This window comes from Watersipora subatra, chromosome 11 (genome assembly GCF_963576615.1).
Source record: "Watersipora subatra chromosome 11, tzWatSuba1.1, whole genome shotgun sequence".
NCBI lineage: Eukaryota > Metazoa > Bryozoa > Gymnolaemata > Cheilostomatida > Watersiporidae > Watersipora > Watersipora subatra.
The window spans coordinates 39,093,592-39,116,711 of record NC_088718.1 but is presented as its reverse complement, the minus strand read 5'-3'; the positions used below and the strand labels follow the sequence as shown (position 1 = coordinate 39,116,711).

The 23,120-nt window shown below is 36.1% G+C and overlaps 1 protein-coding gene across 1 annotated transcript in view; it reads right to left on the bottom strand.

Moving 5' to 3' along the window:
- LOC137408052 (breast cancer type 2 susceptibility protein-like) overlaps nt 1-23,120 on the bottom strand; it is a 58,232-nt gene that overhangs the window by 2,976 nt on the left and 32,136 nt on the right. The window contains exons 18-25 of the mRNA XM_068094441.1: nt 22,780-22,956; nt 21,644-21,757; nt 15,468-15,602; nt 14,642-14,822; nt 13,906-14,114; nt 12,692-12,792; nt 12,101-12,170; nt 5,534-5,719 (exon numbers count right to left, since the gene is read on the bottom strand). Coding sequence (XP_067950542.1) covers nt 5,534-5,719; nt 12,101-12,170; nt 12,692-12,792; nt 13,906-14,114; nt 14,642-14,822; nt 15,468-15,602; nt 21,644-21,757; nt 22,780-22,956 — 1,173 coding nt within the window. The remainder of the gene's footprint in view (nt 1-5,533; nt 5,720-12,100; nt 12,171-12,691; nt 12,793-13,905; nt 14,115-14,641; nt 14,823-15,467; nt 15,603-21,643; nt 21,758-22,779; nt 22,957-23,120) is intronic.

The window sequence follows — 23,120 nt, the reverse complement described above, 5'->3', positions numbered from 1 at the left end:
TCATACAATCAAAATTTACAGTACTAAATTTCTCCAAGTGGACTAATAAGTTTTTTCCACTACATTAGTTGACCTATCAAATGGAAATATTCTTGATGGAAGTTATTATGAAGTATTCATAGGCAGTGCTGGACTTCCGTGTCCCCAGTGATGCTTTACTATCATTATTATGCGACTCTCCGGGTGTTACAAGATACTTCAATTACCAGCAATGTACAGACAGCAGAGAAGTTTAAAAGGCGATGTGGCAGCCTACACATTTTGCAGAAAGAGCAGACAACTCCTTTAAAACAGCTTGATTTTTTAGAAAACAACTTGTGATCACTCGGCAGATTATTTACAGTATTAATACAGTTCTATGACAAATGTGAAGCTTTTAAAAAACAAAAGAGCCTGGAAAAATCTAACAATTGACGACTTGAACCTACTATTCATCATGAAGACCAACCTTATTACTAACCAACTTATGGGTGTATTGTCAATCCACCGTAATTCTTTGAATATGCAGTGCTAAGCTATTCAAGTATATCTATATATATCTTATATCTATATATAAATACATTTCTAAAAGTCCGTCTGTTGTCGTATATCTGTATATCTGTATATGATGTATATACACACACATATATATGTGTGTATATATATATATGTGTATATATATACATATATACACACATATATATATATATATGTATATATAGATATATACATTTTTCAAAGTATGTCTGTCTGTCATTCCGGCTATAGATATTATTAGAATAGCTGTAGCTGGACAACAATGCTGACGCAACGTCATGGTATACCACCATTCGAAACCAAGCGCTTATTAACTAGCTTACTGGAATCACTAGCTTACTAGCTTAGAATATGTAAGCTTACTAGCTCACTAGCTTATTTAGTTTATAAGCTGAATTTTAACACTCTAGTATATACAGCTAGTATATAGGCACAGCTAGTATATATATATACATATATATATATATATATATTACTGTTTCGGCTACTGTTGACTGTACTGTTGGCTGTACTGTTGACTGTACTGTTGACTGAACTGTTGACTGTACTATCAATAGCCGAAACAGTACTGTCAATCAGACAGTACTGTTTCGGCTTTTCAAGCCTCATCAGTGCAGCTTTGAGCAGGCAAGGGAGACAAATATATATATACTAGTTGCATTACCCGTCTACAGGAATAGATTCACGCGCAGCATAAGGTTTATTGAGAGTTGTCTTTCATACTGTAAAACAACTCCAAATATGCAGTTACATCTCCCTCTCTCCATCTCTCTCTCTTTCCCCTCTCTCCCTCCCTCCCTCTTTCTCTCCTTTTCTCTCTCCCCCTCTCCTCCTCGCTCTCCCTCTCTCTCTCCTTCTCTCCCTCTATCCCTCTCTCCATCTCTCCCTCCCTCTTCCCCCTCTCTCTCTCCCTCTCTCTCTCTCCCCCCCCCTCCCTCTCTCTCTCCTTCTCTCCTTCTCTCCATCTCTCTTCCCTCTCTCCCTCCCTCTTCTCCCTCTTTCTCTCCCTCTCTCTCTCCCCCCCTCTCCTCCTCGCTCTCCCTCTCTCTCTGCTTCTCTCCCTCTCTCCGTCTCTCCCTCTCTCCCCTCCCTCCCTCTTCCCCCTCTCCCTCTCTCTCTCTCCCTCTTTCTCTCCCTCTCTCTCTCTCCCCCTCTCCTCCTCGCTCTCCCTCTCCCCCCTCTCTCTCCCCCCTCTCCTCCTCGCTCTCCTTCTCTCTCTCTCTCTCCATCTCTCTCCCTTAGTTCAACGCAACACATGCAGATAGACAACATTTTTGGTTTTTCTGTCGGGCGTATGAAGAAACAGTTTTCGGCGTGTGCCTACTTTTGAGCAGGCGACGTATAGCTGGTCATGGCTGATGCAGGGTGACAGTAAGTCGATAGCAGCCGCTCTCTTTCTTTTCACAATAGCGTATCACAATGCTCGGAGTACTCGTGAAAGTTCTGTAATAGTAAGTTACAGTAGGCCTACTCGTAGCTGGAAAAAAATTAGTAACTCGGCTGCTGAAGGAAATGAACATGACCCACTATCACGAACAGCGGCAAATCCAACGTTATTAAGTAGTGGAGATGTGGCAATTCATAGACAATACAACATCGTATAAGAAACACTTACCTTTTTGATGTGGAAATTTAGTAGGTGAGAAATGCGTTTTTCCAGTGGCTCCAAGAAACAAACGTTTACGTGACCTTCTCGGTACACTACTCGTTAATTTATTTTATTTAATGAATAGTACATTTGTATAGCTGTATAGACACCTTTGTATAGGCTGCAGAACTCAGGAAAGGTGCTTTTAAACACGGCAGAAAATTTGCCGTTTAAAAAGCGTGCTAACCGGGGATTTCGGTTAATGCGTTCGAGCGGTGAAAGAAAAACAACAGAATCGCCACACCTTTATATAAGCCGCTTGGCTCAAATCGTCAGAGAAAAGTAGCGGCTAATAGTCCATATTACGAAATTACGATATTACGATAATTAGTACTCATATTAACTCGGTTGGCTTCGTTCGACCGGATGGAAAAAGAAAGACCGCTCTATAATTTATTTACCGTTACTACACATATTACCTAATTCAGTTTGCTTCGTACGACCGAAATTCGTACGACGATAAAAGGAAAGACCGCTCTATAAGGCGGACAATCAATCAGATAGACAACGATTGCCGTTTATATAGTAGATAGAGAACAGCGTTTTTCTAGTGGTTGCAAGAAACAAATGTTCACATGACCTTTCCGGTACACGTTGGCAGTAAATATTAATTAGATGTAATTTACTACTTATTAATTTATTTAAAGAGTAGTAAATTTTATTTAATTCACTACTTATATTTACTACTAATTTAATTTTACTACTTACTCATATTAATTAAGTTTGCTTCGTACGATCGAATCTGTTACAATCTTGCCACAATCAATACTCATAGAGGATCTATTCTTCAGCCCTGAACCTTTGTATATAGTACATATCAATCAATTTATCTTTGTATAAGCTATCCTGCATTACTTATTTGAAGTCATCCTCTCATGTAAATTTTCTTTTAACTTTTACACAAATAATCTCAAACTAAATACGAATTGTTCACTACTATCTTGCATTCAGGATTCTTCTACAGTTTCCGTTTTATTGGATAATATGCCTGCAAATAGAGGCTTTTTGGTATTTTGTTATCAGCAAAATAAAAGATTACTAACTAACGATCGCAAAAAAAGACCGCCATATAATTTATTTATACTGCTCATATTTGGGAGTTATCGGTGACTCAATATATCGAGAAGACAACTCATACTATTAGCATATCAGTATTTATCGTCCATCCCTACGATGAATAGCAGGTTACGTATTATAATAGAGGCATGTACTAACCGGAGATTCCCGTTAATGCGCCCTAGCGGTGAAAAAAAACACAGAATAGACACGCCCTTATATAAAAGTAGCGGCTAATAGTCCGAAAAGTACGGCACTCTATAAAGCGGACAGACAGATACACAGATAGATAGATAGACAGACAGACAACGATTGCCGTTTATATAGTAGATATACATATATACATAAATCTTCAATTTATTTCTCAAAGAATGTCGTCTGTCTTCTGTCTGCATTCCAGCTATAGATCTTAAAATCTTGATATTTAAATTCCGCATTCTGATGGATTGGAACTCACGACGAAGTCTTCGAATAAATTCTAATCCGGATGCTCTACCACTTAGCTAAAACACCATAGTGGTCGGAGATGTTTTAACATAACGTATACACCATGCTCGTGCTAATTATTTTAGCCTTGCGTCTATGAGTTATTATGCTTCTGTTCAGAAATATTTTGGGACCCAAGTATATGCAACGCGATGCTTGTTCGTGTTTTTTCATTAGGGCTAATTTATTCGGCCCCACGGTATCGACAATAAATTATCTCGAATTTAAAATTTGGCGATTTGTGTACTGATTATATACGTTATTAAAAGATATATGTCACTGAACTTGCCATGGCGAGTTATCTGTACCCGTTATACGGTGTGTCCGGTATCCGTAAAAATAAAAACGTTTCGCAATGATGAAACTAATGTTAAAAGTTTATTTAAGGTTTACTAAAATACATACTAAAACTTCTTTCAAGTATGTGTTTAGTAAACTAAATTCATTCAAGTTAGATTCAGCGTTTATGTTACACGTCTGTCTTGAAGGTAAAAACTCTCCAGGTAGTACATTGTAATGTTGTATTATCTTGGGCACGCAGATCATAACCACAAAATTCACTCAAGTCATTGTAGGTACCTATAGTTACTAAGATTAACATAGTATTTTGGCACTATTTTTAATGATGATGATTAGCAGCCTACGATATTAGCCTACATGCTAATTTTTGCATGCCAACACTGAAACAAACTGAAATCATATAATTGTATACCAAATAGTTTTGGATTGTAATCGTAGCAAAAAGACTATATTTTGCCATTACTTGCTAATGATTTCACATTTACGTTTAACACCTTTACACTCTTTATTTTTCCTTCTAATTTATTTCAACGAAACACTTCTTTCAAATTATGAAATTTTAAATTTACAGGTTTTTGAAAACATTTACAGTTGTTTTATTTATCTTCAATTTAGTTGTCCTGCACAAAGCCTTTTCCTTATGATATAAAGTTTGAAAGTTACAGTTGTTTGACAAAATTTGAAAACCTTTACAGTTGTTTTTACTTTTTCTCCCAATGCATTTCAACTACACAAAACACTTCTTTCATGATATATAGTTGGAAAGTTATAATGGGAAATGTTGTTATATGTTAAATACAAATAAATTTTCTGCCCAAAGACTTTTTTTAATGGGGCAATGTCGGGTAGTACAGCTAGTAAATCTATATATAGTTGTATATAGATATACTATATACAGCTGTATATATATATATATTTATGTATATAAATACATATATATATATATATATATAAATACATATACATGTATTTGTAAATCTCAAAGTCTGTCATTCAGTGTGTCCAGATATAGCTATTAAAAACTAGGGATGAGTCATTGGCAATGTGCCAGGCTAATGGCAAGTGGCAGGCAACTACACTACCTGCCAATGTTAATTAGCTGTTTTTTAATACCTGTGCAACGCCAGGCGTTTGGTTACTTTCGTATAAATGTCTATCATATTTTATTACATTAGCAATAGTACAAAAATAAACTGAGTTATAATAGTTCAAATAATTTTTGTTTTTATCAAACTGATTTGGATATTACAAAACGTCCATGTAAAATCACCCATTTTTAGCTGCATGAACATACAAAGAACAACCTAATTGCAGCTATACAAGCATGTGTTAAGTACTGCAAACTCAACCTGGCTGCCTAAATTTCAATGTTTAATCAAACACGGACAAATCTATAACTACATGTACATGTATGTATGTTAGGCATAAACTCAAGCAACAAGTTAATAGACGAAAGCTGTTCAAATTCTCTCGTTACATTTAGTTTAATTACAACACATTCTTGTCCTACATTAGACAAGAAGCTACCTGGCAGAGAGAGGAGAGTTCTTTGGCATAAGCTGAGTTATGAACTGACAAATAGCCAGTGGATATGCTGCTGGTTTCAGAGACAGTTAAGTTGGGCAGAGAGTAGCGAAAAGGTTTTGATGACTTCTGCAGGTTGCTGCAATGAAGCAGTGAGCCTTCTTTAACTAACTTGTCATATCCATGTACCTGTAACCAAGAACTGCACCTGACACACAACTCTTCTTCATGGGGGAACTTAACTGGGGAAAACAACTTAAACCACAAGTTTTAACAACCTTCATTCATGTTGTTCGAGGGTCTGAAATGCGAGCCAACCATAAACCGAAATATTTCCTTTTAGCAATGACTGAATGAAGTTTTATGGTTGTGTTTTGGTACAAGGTATATTTACTAGCAATGAGATTTACTCTCTATAAAATTTGTCTATCCATTAGTTAAGGTGACTACACACTTTTATACTGTTTACTTCGTAAAAATGATTTCTTACTTTTGAAACACTATGCATTTTTTAAGTGAATACTAGATGTCCAGTGGGTAATTCACCCACTGAGTTTCCATAATACTACTAACACCTATTTACTAAAAGACTACTAGTAACTAGTAAGTTAAATACTAATCCCACGACCAAACGAGCGGAGCAAAGTTTGAGAGTTTGTATGATAAATGCATGCGCACACAACTTACGAAAATTATTCATCAACAAGGTCGCAAAACCTTGTTTCAAAATCTCATCAACAAATTTAACCATCGTTTTGTAGAGTCGTTAAAGTATAATAACGATACAAAACACATATAACCCTATTTAAATATGTTACCAAGTCTTTGTAAATTGTCGACAGTCTCTTAAAACTTACCCATCTGATCGGATTATACACAAATAGACAGATTAATTTGGCCGAAAATTGTCACAAAACGCTTGGAAAGCTTGGTTTAATAAAAGTTAAGACCGGCAAACGAAATGCCGAGCGACAGAGAATAGAACCATTAAGTCGTGCGCATTTCACGAAAAAATAACGGGCGCATTTCACCAGTCTATAGCATTGTCGAACTGCCGAAGGTTTCTGTAATTAGCGTAAAAGTACAGAAATCGTTTATTTTTTGTCGCCTTCAAAGTAACTGACATTTTGGAAACCTTTGTGTACTTTGGTATTCTAACTGATGTCCAAAGCAGTGAAAGTAAAGGAAATGACGATGATATTTTTTTCTAATGATTTTTATGAGATTATTACAATATTTAATTATAAGTTTGGATGACTATTGAAATGTAATAGTCACACTAACAACATCGATGATGGGCAATATGTTACTGCTATTATTTTTTGTAAATAGTTTTATTAAATAGATTTTCTAAAAATCTATATAAATATCACAACTTTTTGATACTGTTAGCTATGACGTTTTGAAATGTAAACAAAATTGTGCATTGGTTTTCTATTATTACTATATTAATAATATTGGTTGTTCTAATAATATTAGTGCATTTTACTTCTAATATTGGCCAATATTGCATTTCTCCTATTGCAGGGGGAGAGATATAAACATATAATCTTTTTCTTTCATTATTGCTGTTTGTCATGACCAAACACTTTTTAAATAGATTTTCCAAAAATCTATATAAATATCACAACTTCTTGATATTGTTAGCTATTACGTTTTGAAATGTAAACAAAATTGTGCATTGGTTGTCTATTATTACTATATTAATAATATTGGTTATTCTAATAATATCAGTGCATTTTACTTCTAATATTGGTCAATATTGCATTTCTCCTATTGCAGGGGAAAAATATAAACATAATCTTTACCTTTCATTATTGCTGTTTGTTGTATATAATAACACCCACACCCAGTACATTACAGCTACCATTGCAGTTATCCTATTGCGCTGCAGTGCCATTTGACTGCTAATATTGCATTTCTCAACCATCAGTACCCTTTCTTTTTTCCAATATCACTTTGGTCATGGGCTGTATGACAGGGGAATTTCTAGTGAATAAAATTATGTTGTTTGAGAGGGTGATTGAAGATATTGCGTCGAGAGCATGAGAACATCGATATTTTTAACCACTTTAACAAAAGAACATGGAACTGACAAATAATGAGGCACTGCCAGTATTTCCCAGCAGAATATATGCAGAGAGCAGACATCGTTTAATAGCAAATGCTTTACCAAAAACCTAATCAACTAAATGTGGATTATTTTATATCTAGCATATAAAGGCTTTTAATAATTGTATATGTTACATTTTTTGCTTCTTGTTTTTCCATTATACAGGGTCAGGCTTTACGCTATGCATTACGTTAAGCACAACGTGAAGTGGTTAGTGTTCGTTTTGAATAGGTTAATTGAGCTGGTTGTTCTGTGCTCTTGTTCTTTTACAATACAAACTGTGTATTATCACCCATTCTGATCTTGCTTCATTCTACAAGCTACTTCAGCAACACGGCATCAGCGAAGGGTATCCGATTTGCTGAGATGGTGAAAAGCTGCGAGGATCAGAATACTAGTGAGTTTTATGTTTAGTTAAGTTAAGGTTATTTGCAAAGCTTCAGGGAGTCACTGATTTGCCAAAGTTTCTTTTATTGTTCCTTTATGAGTCAGCTTTTGAGGTCTATCAGCAATTGAGTTCTGAAGTGAAGTGAGAAACTGCTCAGACTAATGGCAGACTGATGATAAGGTGTGCATTTGCGTCCGTCTGGTCTGCCGGCTGACATTGCAATGCAACCCAAATCTACTGTCAATGTTGATAAGCTTGATTTAGCTGAGTTGGTCAGTAAAGAGTGTGCAATGCTTGTGTCTAGGGGAGAACAATGACCTTCTGGCTTATGTTGGTGTCCATCAGGTGAAGAAGTCTATCCAATGTTTTGTGTGTCAGAATATGGTCAATATGATCATGTTGCTCATGATTGTAGTAATAACAGACAGACATGTCTGCTCGTATTCAAAGTCAAAGTGTCAGACGATGTTGTGTACGTAATTCTCCTCGTCATTTGGCTAAAAAGTGTCCAAATAAAGCGAGAAATGGCAACAGGGCAGTACAGTGCACCCTCAGGATACGATTTAATCGGTTTCTGGGTTGGCATCGCAAGGTAAAAAAATTGTACGTAGGGGTATAGAAACCATTTACTATATAAACGGCAAAATTTGTGCGTGTCCACCTTATAGTGGGCTTTCCTTTTTTTGATTCGGTCACATGAAGCGAGCTGAATTGATATGAGTAGTAAATAAATCAATAAAGTATTAAATAAATTAATAAGTAGTAATTTACATGTAATTAATATTTACTGCCAACGAGTACGAGAAAGGTCACGTGAGCGTTTGTTTTTTCCGGCCACCTAGACAAATTGTCCTCAGTTGTCCTCAATTTAGTGGGTAATCAAAAATTACCTACTAAATTTCTACTTCAAAAAGGTAAGTACTTCTCATTCAATGGTGCATTGTCTATGAATTGCCACCCCTCCATCACTTAAAGACGTTGGATTTGCTACTGTTTGTGATAGCAAACATGCTCATTTCCTTCAGCAGCTGAGTTAATCATTTTTTTCCAGCTACGAGTACTGTAGTTACTACTACAGAACTTGCAAGGGTACTCCGAGCGTTGTGATAGGTGACGGTGAGAAGAAAGAGAGCAGTTGGTATCGACTTACTGTCACCCTGATTTAGCCATGGCCAGCTGTACGTTGCCTGCTCATAAGTAGGCACAAGCCGAAAACTGTTTGGTCATACACTCAACAGAAAAACAAAGGATGTTGTTTATCCGCAAGTGCTGCATTGAATGAGCATTGAGTTATTGTTATGTCACGCTTGCATTGAGTTAACATTATGTTATTGTTATATCATGCTATGTTCTTCATGTTCTGCTATACCTACATATTATCCGCATGCAGCATTTTCTAATATATTTTCATGCTTTTCATATTTTTTCCAATAAAAAGGCTATCACGTTGGCGTTGTGTTTTATTATTGTAAGGTGTTAATGCTGTGCCTTGACATCATACTGTCTGTGCTGTTATACATATAAATTTTATCAACACAAGCACATTACTGCTGCACTGTTTGTATATACTATGTCAAAACACAGGCTATAGACAAAGAACTGGTGAGCCCTGATTAGTGTTTTAAGCATGTAGAAGTCTCCATTCAATAAATGCTGGCGATAGCACAATATTTTGTAGAATTTCTTGAAAGATGCATAATTTTTCAATACTGCCAGTTTGAAAAACTTCAGTTCGCCTAGCAATATCAATTTGATTATCAGTTCTCTGCACAAAAATAGGACAACTCCAATTTTAGTGGTTTGAGCACCACCTCCATTTGACAATTTTTGATCTTTATGAACCCATAATATCAAGTGATCAGTAGAAAAGTGTCTACAAAATCGTATTAATGAATCGTTTACATCAACAATCAATACTCTCGTCGTCCAACTCCAAAGCTTTTTGCTTTTTCCCGTTACAACTTTAAAAGCAACACTATAAAAATAATTAATAACTGTCTCAGGCTAATTATAGTAGCTCCTTGTTTAATGGAGTCTTGATACTTCAAAGTACATGTACGAAGGTCAGTCAATAAGTAGTGGGAATTTGGTCATAACTTTTGTTCTATTTTATTTAGCAATTTAATATTTTCTAGACTTTTATAAATGGGAGTTCTCATCACTTACTCAAAAATTCATCATTTTAGTGATTCAACTATTTGATATTATTTATATTTAAAATGGAAGCCAAGCTGAAAACATGCTCACTCATAGAGAAAATAGCTACATAATCAGATTTTTGAGAGCTGAAGGTGTAAAAACAAGAGTCATACATAGTAAAATGAAACAACAATATGGGGAAAGCTGTATGTCACTAACAAGCTGCTATTGGTGGGTTGATGAATTCAATAATGGGCGAGAAGACAACCTCTCCTGTAAAGAAGTTCAAATCCCAGAGAACGACACGGAAAGTAATGCTCACAGTATTCTGGGATAGAAAGGAACCTATAACTTGGGATTTCAAGAGCTAAGGTAACACTGTTAACTCTAAAAACTACTGTGAGCTCCTGGCTGGGGTGAAGCAAGACATAAGGAACAAGAGAAGAGGCCTCCAGAAAAGAGATGTCGTGTTTCACCAGGACAATGCCCGCCCACATACTGCTGCCCGTACAATGGCCAAAATTGAGGAACTAGGCTGGGAGGTGTTAGTACACCCTCTTTATAGTCCAGATCTAGCACCAAGCAATTTTCATCTTTTTGGACCATTAAAGAACCACACGAGAGGCAAGCACTTCACTACAGTGATGCAGCCGTCATGGAAGCTGTGCGCGAATGGTTTAAAACCCAGCGGCCAAAATTTTATTCTACAGGAATTGAGAAACTTCCAGAAAGATGGAACAAGTGCATAGAAAAAGAAGGGGATTATGTTGAAAAGTGAACAAAAAATTGTAGCTATCTTATTGTAATAAAATGTTATGATAAAATTCCCACTACTTATTGACTGACCCTCGTACATAAAAATGGTTTTAAGTTTTGGACCAAAGGCACATTTGTACTCAATGTAACGAGCAAAAGTTTTGCTCTGCCAAAAAATTGTTCGGATGCTAATATCGACTAGTTCAGCAGTGCAGAAGAAAAATTGAGGCTAAAAGACATTGTGGAAGACATCGGACAATCAGAAGATGTTAGTTCCAGCGAAAGCAACAATCAGAAAGCAGCTATTCGAGTAAACGATGCAAATATTTTTGTTTTCAAAATATTACTTTTTGTTTCTGCGTGTAATATAAGTATGGTTCATTTATGTCATTTGTTCATGAATATATATTTGTAGCAGTTGATAGATTATCATTATATAACTCATAAATTTGCAGATTTATAGCATATTATTTGATAGCATTATTGCGATTATCTGACCTTACAATTGATCGACGCTCGTAACTCCTCTTCTATTGCACATAGAAAGGTAGTTTTGGCGACAAACTGTAGCAAGCATTTCAATGAGTGCAATGAGCTTTAATGCAACATTGGTAAATATAAATAGAAATATGACTTCAAATTTAGAATGAAATAAAAATTGACAGCTCGAACAAATTGCAAAGCAGAACACAGGCTATAATATCATCGCAGGTGAATTGCAAGCAATATATATTAATTGGTAGATATATTTTTCGGTTTCTCAATGCACATTTATAAAGAGATCTTTGAGAAGTTGGAGATAAGTTAGCAGATTTAATGCGTCTAAACGGTTTACTATCGCTTTACCGGAAAGAGGTCAAAATATAGGCGACATTCGAGTTGCGCGATAAATTGCTAAATTGCCCGAAATTCTGACGAACCATTTGAAAAATACAACGCCAGCCCCTATTTGAATGCCACCTCCAATTGACCGGCACTATAAAGGAAGGGTGGGAAAATAGAGAGCCATGTCATTCAATTACAGGTTTTATGGTATGTACATAATAATATATACATAATAATACAAAACTATAGTTTTTGACAAAAAATAAAGAAATGTGAACAAGCAGTTTTGTGAACTATTAACTACAGCTGAAGGAGTAGAAAGATAAAAAGAATACATTGGAGAGCATACCTTGAGACCACCCCAGAAATTGAGGGACAATATTTCAGCGCTAGGACTTGCGACGTACACTACAGTGATGCTACAAAATACAAGCTCGAGGTTAAGAGTGCTGAAAAGACAATGTTATGATGGTCACATAGAATAGCTTTTTCATTTTCCTTATAGCAGATATAGTAATGCTATTTTGCTGCAATAAAAAGCATGCCACAGCTTATCAACCATGATGCTCAACATCAACAATGAGAACAGCTCTCCGTCCTAAAGCAGGGCATCATATTACATGGAAGAAGTACAGTCATACTCTGACTTGCGATTATCTTTACACATCAAGTTTTTGAGACTGTTTTAAAAAACTTCAGCAACTATTCATCTGGATATGCTAGATGATTTGTAACAAATGACGTCTGAAATTTTTCAAAATGTTGTAGCGTTCTTAACTAATACATATGTATGCAGCTTTCTTCACATAGTTTGGTTTTACAGCAGTGAATATTCAAAGTACAAAGAGAGAAGAGCTGACAATGGTACTTTGCAAGCTCATTTTTCTCCAAGTTATAGTTTTCCATTTCATATAATAAATACAGCATATTGTAAACTCACCTACTATTTGGGGTTTCCCAACCAACAACTATGCCAGCTGTATCAAGTTCGACTATCTCTGTGTCCAAGATTTTCTTAGTGACTTGTGCCAGAGACAAGACCTGCACATTGTAAAATACTAGATGTTATGAATTACTTTTCAGCTACAAATTTGCATGTTAGTTGTCTTCATCTAATTAATGCATGTAGTTTACAAATATAGAGCTAAGCTTTTTGTTGAGGGAAATGAGAAAACAGCTTAAAAACCCTTGACCCATTTCGACTCTTTACAACTTTGTTATATCAGTGTACATGATCAATATCAACATTTTACATGGCTTGCAATCACATTGTTGTGTGTCACATCCCAAACACAACCACAAGCATACAGACAAACATATGTATACATGTATACGTCTATAGCTACTTGCCACAACCATTTTGCAGTAATCATAGGCAGGCACAATAAACCTCAGTTCTTTAGGGAATTAACATATCTATAAAATTAACTTAAAAATTTCCATATTATAGAAATAAAACTTTGCAAGTCAGTACTACTAGCTGACCGAAAACAATTTTATTATTAGCAGGTCAAAGCACATGCAAACTCTGCTTCATCATGCATGTAAACTGCTTAGCGTTTAGAATTATGCTATTCTCATACCACCTTACTGTTATGATGCACATGGAGATGTTTGATATAGCCAGAGATGAAAGACACGTGACAGCCATCAAGCCTATGCGATCACTGTCACTAAAAACAGTTCAACCAAAACATACGCAATGCTGGCTGCTATATCAAGAACAGGTTTTGACAATTTGTAGTTGAAATGAATGCGGTAAAAAAACTTGAATAAAAACTTTGGTTTTTTGTCATTGAACCGAGATGAGATACGTAACCTGTTAATCTACTCAGCCAGGGAGCTAAGAGTCTGCATTCTATGAAGAGTCAAATGAAGGTGCAATATTTTACATTAAAAGTAAATCACAAAGATATGGGCAACGATGTGAAAAAATATCTTTGTACAAGATATCAATGACAGATAGAATGCAATATGACCACGTTAACAGAAATCGACAAACCAGATGGGGAGGGCAATAAACACGTCATGTCATAAATTAACTGACTTAATCACAATTAATCGATTGTGTTGCTAATAATAAATTTTTCGATAAAATATGTGTAATATATATTGATGATAGATATCTGTCTACAATCACAAGGAAATTCTCACCTCTCTGGGTGTGTATATGTCGCCAATGACACTTTTGTCTACAGTTAGCCTCTCGAACCTAGTGTGCTTATTGGCTGAAAGCAGGACCGGAGCCTTGGCCTTTTGACCCCGCAAGTGAGAGGCAGCTAGGTTGTAAATATTGAACACACAGCCTTCCTTTAGCATTGTCAGCATATCATAAGTCGGTCGCCATAAGGTGAGTATTGTCCCTAGAGGATAGAGAAAGACAACATCACACTGGAAAAAACTTGTGATCAAAGGATTTTTGAAAATTTTTGATAAAAATAGTTTTTCCATGTACTCCCTACATTGTGGCATATGTGAAAAGCAATAAGCTATTTTGGCACAGTTCATGTCTTAAAAATTGCACATATATTGCAAAAAACTCTTGGTGGAAAACAACAGAACGATATTTGATTTTTGGTTGAAATCATATTATGATCGCCTCTGAAGGGGTAACTTGCTTATCGGTAATCTTACGTTAGACCTACAGCAGTAAAATACTTTTATTTAATTTATATGCCAATCACAACATGCAAGGTAAAAAATATTTTCCATAATATTGAGAAGTATGAAAATAACAAAATCGGCAGACTGCCCTTCTTGCTAACTTTGCAATGGAAAAGAAGGCAGCACTATTTTTACAACAAAACAGACTACACGGAAATGTTTTTTCAATTACTTGTCATAATCAGTGAGCGCATGGCTCAAATACAGAACAGAACACAACACTCACAGGCTTGCTTCTCCTTATCAATTGCGTGCAAAGAGCTGACTCGTACTTTCAACATGGGAGTCACAGACCTCTCTGCTGGTAGAAGGCCTCTCACTTTCTTCCTAATATTTGCTGCTCTTTCTGATGCCACCTGCTGTTGGTGGACATACAACCTTTCCCTCTGCCATTCTGTCATCATTTCCTATTGTAATGCTACCGTTTTATTTACAGTGACAGAGCAACTGAGTGAATCGCAAAGACACAACTTTAAACATAGCAAGGGCTGTATATTGAAGTGCTGACATAGTGGCATATTACCTGGAGGCTTATATTCATTGAGAAAATGATTAAAAAAGGTAATTCCTAGCAATATCATATAAGCAGCAGCACTATTCTTTGAAATAATAGCCTGTCTAGAACTACTGGATGAGCTGATCGCGCTGCCTCTAAGTAAAGCGATTTAGATAGCATGAAAAATGTTGGTACACTTTTACCTAAATCAGCAGTTAAAATATGCTGTCCCATTTGCTATGAGTTAGCCTTATAAAAAAAAGTCATTTAATATCCAGAACAGTATAATGAACACATTCACCACTAGGTGAGTTCTGATTGGCTTAGCTGAGTGCCCTAGCACCCTAGGTGTTAACACGATACTTGGCTAGCAAGTCGTAAAGATTTGAGTAATTTCCTATGTGGTTCGAACAATGTTATGTTCAACTTGAAAATTACTATATTACGAAAAAACAAACCAGTGCTAAGAGAGTAGACTTGCACAAGAAATATAATGCATCTGAACCAAATCACATAATGTTACACAGGAGATAAAAAATAGATATAACCATCTCACCTGCACAAGGATGGGATCTACAGCATCCTCTATCATAGACATCAATTCTTCCCCACTGGTGGCTTGTTTTATCTCCTTCTCTGCGTATCGCCTCTTCTTACAATTTATACCGATTCGGCTTTGCTGTCCATTTTCCTGGCATAACATGACTCTCATAGTGATACCATGAGAAAATTGTCTTTGCTAACGTTTTTATCATCGAGTGCAAACAAATTGAGTAAATTACTGAAAATATTTATTATTATAATATTTTATTCTAATCAACTCAGTAATTAGCGATCAAAAAGCATGCATTAGTAAGAAAAGTTGTTCCTTCCATATACATGCTGTGGTAGATGCAAACAAGTCAACACAAGAGTGAGCAAACCAAAATTACACTAGATGTATATGTTACACGTATGTGATTTACATGTCAATCAGCCAATCAACTATAGAAGTATGAAGAAAGAATAATGGCATCAAAATATTTGGAGGTCTTACAAAAGCCCCTATATTTAAACACTAATACCAGCACTACTTTTAATGAGACAGATGTCATGATTGCAAAAACCAAGCGGCATACATCATACTATTATTAAAATAGCCGAGATTTATTCCTTTCTCCATGGTTCTCAGCTCTGACTTGCCAACACCGCCACTGGCCAGCCAATGCCAGACAGATACAGCATGGCTAGATAATGACAGCGGTGGCCGTCAGGCGCAAGGCTCACCACTGGCATTCTGTTGAATGGTAGCGTGGTTGCTACGAGCCCTGCTCCGTCAGACCGGGTGGTTGGGAATCCTAGATAGAATCCCATCTACGAAGTATGCGGTTCAAACGGCGGTGTTCTATTCGAAATGGCTCCTTAGACCACATCAGAGAAATACACATGATGCAGTCTAGTACAATGACCGGCTGGAGTGCAGGCCAAGGGAATCTGCTGTTGACTAACTATTCATTGCCTGGCAATTGCTCTTATAGCAGGGTTAGCCTAAGCTCTCCAAGCTCAACTAGTTGAATCAAGCACAGACCCATCCGATATCATATGTAATCCTCTTAGTAGCTAACAGCAACGGTAATCAATAGTTTTGTTTATATTATAGCTCAAGTGTCCCACTTAAAAAAGATTTATGGGTGGCATGACTGATACTCCTACATTTGTAGTGACAGGGTGTTTCACAATCTTTGAAAGGTATTGACAGTTAGCTTTGCTGACTATGCATTGCGCCATGTCATAATAATAGGCAATGCTGACTATACATTGCGTCATGTTATGATGTTAGTCAAATCGTAGCTGGCAATAACCAAATATTTGGAAAGGTTGCAGATCCTTTTCATGTAACGATACAGAACAGCAATGAAAACACAATTAGTGATTGGTTTGAAACACATTAACTCCAGGAGATGTGTTACATGGCTCTCATAACATACAGTGGTGTGCATAAACTTGGAATCACATTGTTTTGTTCACTCTATATCGAATGGATCTTCCATTTGCTTTCTATTTTCCGCCAATTATGATGCCATGCCAGATATTATATATCAATCTGATCAGCAGAAGATGTGCTTTCAAACAATGCATTGATTGATTGAACACAATCATTTCTGAGTGAAATGATCATCAACATCATCACTCCTGAAGAGCTCAGAAAGTTGGTAAACAGCATGCCTCGACGGTGTCAGATGGTGATCAAGAACAAGGGCTGGCCAATAAAATACTAATGCTCAGCTCAAGACACCTTACCAGTCCTTCTGAAGACCAACAATAACCCAACGGCCCTTTTCAGGGCCACCAATTTGTATAAAAGAGTTTGTTTGTATCCTATTTTATCAATTTTCGCTAACAACCTTCATAGCCTGCAATAAGTCTGCCTTTCGGTAGATCCAACCCCAGCGATAAAAATCTGAGAATATTTTTGAATATTTGGCATCATGTTGTTTTTCAGAATTTTCCCTTTCAAATGATATATATATTGATGGGGTTGAGGCACTTAACTCCAAAGAATTTCTTAGACAACAGCATATAAACATACATATTTGAAAATTTAACTGGTGATTCCAAGTTTATGCACACCACTGTAAATTATTAATAATAACAGAAGATTTAGCCCCTTTTAAGCATAAACATTGTCATGAAAAACCTCAAAGAAGTGAACTTAAAATTCTACAGTTTGCTGGGAATGTCTAGATGAAAAACCTCAAAGAAGTGAACTTAGAATTCTACAGTTTGCTGGGAATGTCTAGATGAAAAACCTCAAAGAAGTGAACTTAGAATTCTACAGTTTGCTGGGAATGTCTAGATGAAAAACCTCAAAGAAGTGAACTTAGAATTCTACAGTTTGCTGGGAATGTCTAGATGAAAAACCTCAAAGAAGTGAACTTAGAATTCTACAGTTTGCTGGGAATGTCTAGATGAAAAACCTCAAAGAAGTGAACTTAGAATTCTACAGTTTGCTGGGAATGTCTAGATGAAAAGCCTCAAAGAAGTGAACTTAGAATTCTACAGTTTGCTGGGAATGTCTAGATGAAAAACCTCAAAGAAGTGAACTTAGAATTCTACAGTTTGCTGGGAATGTCTAGATGGATTTACATTACTAGTTTTAGCACGAATTTTTGAACACATTTCAGCAATCTGCTGATTGGGTAAAGTATATCCTGTTTGGACACTTTCTAAGCTAATAAAGTAGGTATTTTCTACCAATTGGCTTTTATTAAAAGTCAACTATTAAAGCTATTGAAAGAGATACATTGAAAATGTCACTAAAAGACTAAAATTACATCAACTGGCAAAAATAGATTTCTACAACCCATCCTTGACATTCATATTACATCTTGACTGTATATTGACTAGCCCCAGCATGAAATAATCTTGTTTATGTTCATGCGCAATCAATCGCAATATGCCTGTGTGAGTGGTTAATGTACCACTAAGTAATAACAACTCAGTTAAAGGTTGACTTGCAATAAAATTCACATTACAGTTATTTGGTATCAAAAGATTCACCATGTCTTGTGTTGTGTTGTACTCCGTTGTGTTGTAGGTGCCAAATACATTGTATGTGGAAATGTGATTCAAGCTCTTAAAAGCTCAAAAACGAAAATCCGCCGTAGATTTGAATCTCTTTATTTCGATGACGTAGTCATGAAATTTGATTATTGTCTTGTCACGTGATGTTCTCACGTGAATTGAAAGGCCAATAAAAAGCTCAATATAAAACTTATCGTAGCACTAGTTTATGACAAACACTTTGGGTTTTACTGAAGACCCCGTATCAAATATAGATGCTTTACTCTACTTTACAGTTTTGTTTCGGTTTGGTCTAATCGGCAAGTCGTAATCTAATCATGTGACTCAATACTTGGCAAATAATTTCTGCAGCACTTTTCGATTATCACAAGTGACCAACAGGCTCGTCATGATTATCAGACAATAATATGATTAGCATTACGATGACGATAAAATAGACGCGTAAGAACAATAGACATAGTTTTATTGAATGCGTGAAGTATAATTGTGAAAATATTTCGACGAATAAGGTTGCATGAAAGTGTGATCAGAAACCATCTCTCACAACTACATCACATTTGAGCCTTTTTGGAAAGAGAATCCAAACTACGGCGGTCTCGTGTGGCTGCGATTTTCTGTTCATTTTTGAGCTTTTAAGAGCTTGTAATCACCTTTCCACATATTTTGCACCTACAACACAACAGAGTAAGACATGGTGGATCTTTTCATATTAAATAACTGTAAAGTGAATTTTGTTGCAAGTCAACCTTTAAAGGTGAGTACTGTGTAGAATTCCAAAAAATGACCTGGTGTATTTAAGGAATTTAAAATTCAGGAAATAGCAATTTGCAATTGTTTGTTGCGATGTTCAATAATTTCTTATTATCCACTCACAAATGAAGCTATGACTATGAGTGGACTAAAGGACTTTGGACTAATCAGGTGGTATTGCATCACTGCTTACTCAGCTTTAGGCAACTGCCATGGGCAGGGCCAGTGCCTAATAGCTTATCATTTAGCAAGGTACTGTGGTCAAAAAACGGTACATTAGCTGTCGTCCCCTATCCATGTAATAATATAAATGCAATCTTAGGATATGCATGACGAGTGTGCCAAGAATTCTATGAATAGGGAGTGTCTCGTTACGTTACAATGATAGATTCTGAGTCAACGCATAGCTAGCTATAAGAATGATAAGTTGAAAGACTAGTGCCAGTCAACAGCTGATTCCCTTGGTCTGCACTCCAGTGGGTCATTGTACTAGGTCTCATCATGTGCATATCACAGATGTGGTCTAAGGAGCCATTTCGACAATCAACACACAGCACATAAAATCAAGCTTTCTTCGTAGATGGGATTCTATCTAGGATTCCCAACCACCCGGTCTGACGGAGCAGGGCTCGTAGCAACCACGCTACCATTCAATAGAATGCCAGTGGTGAGCTCTGTGCCTGACGGCCACCACTGCCATTGTCTAGTCTTGCTGTATCTGTCTGGCATTGGCTGGCCAGTGGCGGTGTTGGCAGGTCGGTATGCGCTACACACATGGGAATATTGGAAAATGGAAGCCGATATGTTTTAAAAGGTAGGCTATAGTCCGCATTTCAAATTCTGTAGTTTGAAAATATATTTTTGATATGATATTCCAATAGCTATATTTTAGTAGCTTTACAACGGACAGCTTTAGAAGTGTTTAGAACATGCATACAAATTTATGCTCCAGTATATAACAAAATAGCAACTGAACATAGTCTTAGTAATGGTTTAAAAAGGCTTTTTTTCGATCCCTATTTACATGAAGTTATTTTATCTATAGGGTTATTATGTTTTAAACTTACACAATAGTTTTGATGATAAAGATCTGAACGGTTTACAGTACATGCACCTAAATACTTGCAACTTTCAGAAGCGCAGACAGCATGCTTCTATTAACATGCTATTTGATTGATTAAATGAACTTTGGAAATAATATACTGCTATGTTCCAAATGTCACAAAATATGGCATTAACACAGTCATATTAAAACACAAATAAAAATATAATAAATAAATAAAAAAATCTACAGCAACTAATTTTAAACAAAATACATTTTTAATTGAGGTGTGTTAATGCCAAGAGATGCTGCATGTTAACAGGAAACGTTCCTTCGTTGAACTTAGCTGATGCTTTATTCTTTTCAGCTTAAAATTGAAGTTTAATAAATTAGCAGCCTTTAGTGATAGCTTTGATGAGGTCAGTAATATACCAAAGCTAACAATAGCTAAACTCTACTGAGGAAGATGTTAAAAATATTTTTGTGTACAGCCACAACTCTACTTGAAAAAAAACAAAGCTATGTACATAGTGAGGAACAAGCAAACCTGCATATCAATCATTTCAAAGACTAAGCTAAATTCACACGCTAAGCGGTGCTTTTAAATTGCTAAGTTCAATATTGAACTTAGAAATTTAAAAGCACCGTTGTTTTCCATTATAGAAAACAGAACCTTAGCATGAATGTTAAACTCCTAACTTAGAAAAACCTCAGGCTAAAAGTTGGACAACAGGCTAAAACTACTTTTAAGTTTTACTGATTTTATCTGGTCAGAGCTTCTTGAAATTGAACAAAGTCACATGAACTTGATGAGCCTTATAGCTCGACGCAAACAGCCAGCTTCCATATTCAACTAGTGAGTGAATGCGAGGATTCTGCATGCCAATCTTCTCAACTCTGACAATTGAAACAAAAATTTCATACATCTTGGGTACTCGTTGCATCTAGTTTATTTGAATAGTTAATTTGAAATAATTTATTTGAACTGTGCCCATGACCAGCAAAAAATTGCTATAAACGTACAGCAATTTACCACAAAAACTATTCGCTGCTTCCTGAGACTAAGGGTGATCACTTTTGGTAAGGAAGTACCAAACGCCTACCACTAAATGCAAGATAGACTAGCAGCTCACCAGTTCAGGAGTTCAGTTATGATTATGGTGTAATGTGGAATATGATAAATATTTTTTCAATCGCCTCCAGGTAAGAATTAACAAAGAAGTATGACTATTGTTACAATCATAAGCAACTTTGGAAAGAATGACAAGAAAAAGAACAAGTATCTTTAGCTAAATCAATGAGTTGAACCTAAAACTCATACAAACCAGCAAACCTTCGAAACTGCCATAAGGCCGTCTTGATAAAAACTAGCCTACCTTATTCAGTTCCTGTTCTAGGAGTTTATTCCTCTTGTCAGCATCTTCCTGAGCTACCTGTCTCTCCTTTACTTCATTCCTAAACACTGTTCCGGACTCTGTTTTCTCCATATACTACAATCAAGCATGAAAACAGATGTAGACTCAGTGAACTCAGACGCAGCAACATCAAGAGGATTGAGCCTTTGTTCTGATAGAGAAGAGCTCATTGTGAGTGCACCATAAAATATTGACAGAGATTTATTGTGAATACATAGCAATGGAACCATTAGGCAACAAATAAAAGTAACCCGAATCCACGTATTCAACTACCAATAATTAGTTAGTAGGAGCTGTATATAGGTCACTTCACTTTTCAACCCCAATCCATTCCACAAGACTGTTCAAAACATGAATTATTTTTTAAATTTCAAAATGACTTTTTTCCATTACAAATAATGTAAATAATTTAAACTCATTCTGAAACTGGAAAAATACTGCTTAATAATTCTTACACAACTCTAACCAATAAAGTCATAAACTGTATATTATGAGAGTGGGTAATACACAAAGTAATTGAACTGATCATGAATAATCTATGAATAAGGACTACATTAAGGATGTACTGCGCATCTGTAGCAGCTCACATCCCGACCTCATTTCCTCTGATATTTGTGCAAAAACAAGTGGCTTAGGTTCTTTATTTTAACGTAAGACTTTAATATTCCACTAGTACATTATGCAAATTGCAAAAACCCTTCAGCATGTCTTATGTCACAATGAACATGTAAGCAACTGCTGTAACAGTTGAGTACTAAAGATAATGGAGAGCATCAGTTGGTGATTGACAAGCAGAACGTTTCCCTAGTTTATTTTGGAAAGAGGGAGGATAGGAGAATGTTCGAGATTTAAATTTAAATTTTTGTTTTGCTTCTGAGACCAGAGACATGAACTATTGTTAATACTTGTGAGGCCTGAGACATTCGAAAACCATGACTGGACTGTAAATAATTAGATCTGCATCACACACTCTAATATATCAGGTTAAGAGAAAACATATTTGTTACAAACAGAGATTGCAGATTTAGTTTATTCAGGAACGAGGAAATGCTATTATCAACTACGGACTGATCACTAAATACAAGATGGTGACTTACAACTAGAGGATATACTGTAGATATGAGAAGTTTTAGACAAGGTACTATGCCTCCAAGTGGTAGAAGGGACGAAAGTGACATCACTAACTTATTTGATGTGAATCCTAGTCTAGTGTGATATGCAGCCCTCCTCACGGAGTTGGTGAATATCTTCAGACAGACATCGGACGCTCGAGCCTACACAAATGAAAAACTGAAAAACAAGATGTTATGTTGCCTGCGCAGCTTACAGCCCAGCGATTAGTTAAAAAAGGCACAAAATAACAAGATCAAATGCAACGCTCTTATAAAGCCAGTAAACAAACCCTGAATGGATATTTAACAATAACAACTAGTGACTG